The sequence below is a fragment of the Empidonax traillii genome, unplaced genomic scaffold (genome assembly GCF_003031625.1).
Source record: "Empidonax traillii isolate 1590-97213 ecotype Southwest subspecies unplaced genomic scaffold, ASM303162v1 scaffold218:size1087226, whole genome shotgun sequence".
Lineage (NCBI taxonomy): Eukaryota > Metazoa > Chordata > Aves > Passeriformes > Tyrannidae > Empidonax > Empidonax traillii.
Genome location: NW_020955411.1, coordinates 1,012,957 through 1,015,000, shown reverse-complemented (window position 1 = coordinate 1,015,000; position 2,044 = coordinate 1,012,957). Strand labels below are relative to the sequence as shown.

Here is a 2,044-nt window from a genome sequence, read left to right as displayed (position 1 = left end):
TGGTTCCAGTAATCCTGTAACTTCAGAGTTAATGACCAACACTGAGACAGCCTGTCAGGAAAATTGCCTTTGCGATGGAAACTGTCAGCCTAGAGGATATATCAGAGGCGGGGGAAAGCTAAGTGTCTGGGACAGTGAACACTGGATCATGGAAAGCCCTGCCAAAGTTCGTTTTAGCAGCACCAGCATTTCCCCCATAACATATCTTGCCACAAGGATCCAGGCACCACACGGCGACAGGCAGGAAATTGTATCTTCACAATGCAGTCCTCGTTCTTGTCCTTCCCCCACTAAGCAAGCATGACCGTGGCAGGGAAGTTTCACTGACATGTAATTCATCATTTTTAGTGGTGGTGATTTTGATAACGATATTTTTCCCATTGCTTTCTTGAAAATTCCCTGCTGCCTTAGCAAACTGAACAGTGTTTAGCTGGTATGGTTCAGCTCCTTCCAATGGGCATCAGAGAAAGAGAGAGCCTGTGACTGACTCCAAAGAACCACCGACTTGAACTAGACCCCTTGCTCTGGTCTGCGGAGGCAGTGTGGGCTAGGAGTCAAAAATGGATCCTATGGAAGGTTGCTGAGGAAGCATAGTAGTAGACAGGTCCCAGTGAGGCACCAAATGAAATGCCACAGGGCCCAGGCAGCAAGTGAATGAATTCTGCAGCAGTGATTGTGAACTGCAGGATATCTTGGCAAAGCACGATGCTGTGTTTGCAAGAACCTTGATGCACTAATAGGGGTAAGTTGGGTCCATTTTTCCCATCCTGAAGCCATTCTATCTGGACACAAAGTTGCTCCAGGACCCATAGTTCAAGTTGTCCCTAGATTCAGGAGGACCCCAAGGCTTCTCTTGAGGGGCAACCCAGTTTCCTGATCACTGTTCTGTACCAAGGGTGGGAATTTTCAAACCAATACTGCATGAAGATCTCATGGAGAAACCAAATGTACATGTATTTATAGGAAGAGGTGGAAGAGTGTGTTGAATGCTGGATAGGTATGCTCAGGTTTACAATTTCAGGATTCTCATAACACTGTGGGTTCTTTTTGTATGCAGCTTTCTCAGAGAAGCACCATCCAAACCTTCATTCCTGTGAAGAAAATGGAGAAAGGCCTGTTGCTGGAGCACATCTTGCCCAACCTGAAAGTGCCTCAGAGCTATGAAGTTCGCCTGACGCCCATCACCAGTTTTGGGGCTGGAGATATGGCTGCCCGCATCATCCGGTACATGGAACGTAGGTGTCTCTTCCTCGGTCCTGGCTACAAGAGCAGGTCCGAGCCCCAGGCCTAGGGACATGGGCCTGAATAGATGTGGTCTTCTGTCACCCTTGGGTGGATCTCTCTGCTCTGAGGAGTTTTGATAGCACGGCGCTAAAACATTTCAGTGTATTTTGGCTGTTGCCATCAATGCAGAGCACTAAATAGAGACTTCTGAAGGTCAGTCTCCACTGATCCATCAGTCAGCAGCTCTGACTCACACTTTCCACCCTGTGGGCAGGACATCCCCAAAACCTCAGTGACTCATAAGGCCATGCTGCAGTTTCCCATGGTACAGTGGCATATTAGAGGACAGCCACTGGATGCTGTGTATTAGCCACAATCCCATAAAAATAAGAGGATTGCAGAAGGCTTCAGCTCTTTCTAGAGCTGAATGCATGGTTCCTTTCCTAACTAGTCACTAATAAAGCTGTAGCTCTATCCAATACCATGACTCCCAAACCATCCCGTTGATACATATTGACCACGCTTCTCTCCATTTCCACAACTCTGTGATTTCTTTACTACCATTAGGAGTTTGGACCTTATATTTCAGTAAGAAGTACAGACCCCTCTTGGGAGCCCCCAGTGGTGTAGAGGAAAACACACTGCACTGTCACTGCAGAGACCCGGGTTCGATTCCCGGTCGGGGCCCCTCCCCGGGCAGATGGAGCTCGTTAGCCCTGTAAGGCAATCCATCTACGTCCTGAGGACCTCGCTGCCACCGTCCAAGCATGCTTGGCCCCGGCAGATGAACCTCAGGATTAAAGGGTGGGCTCAGTTCCGC

At 48.7% G+C, this 2,044-nt stretch overlaps 1 protein-coding gene across 1 annotated transcript in view; it reads left to right on the top strand.

Annotated features, from left to right (window-relative positions):
* MDGA1 (MAM domain containing glycosylphosphatidylinositol anchor 1) overlaps window positions 1–2,044 on the top strand; it is a 97,501-nt gene that overhangs the window by 65,182 nt on the left and 30,275 nt on the right. The window contains exon 10 of the mRNA XM_027887683.1: window positions 1,058–1,235. Within this exon, the coding sequence (XP_027743484.1) occupies window positions 1,058–1,235 (178 nt within the window). The remainder of the gene's footprint in view (window positions 1–1,057; window positions 1,236–2,044) is intronic.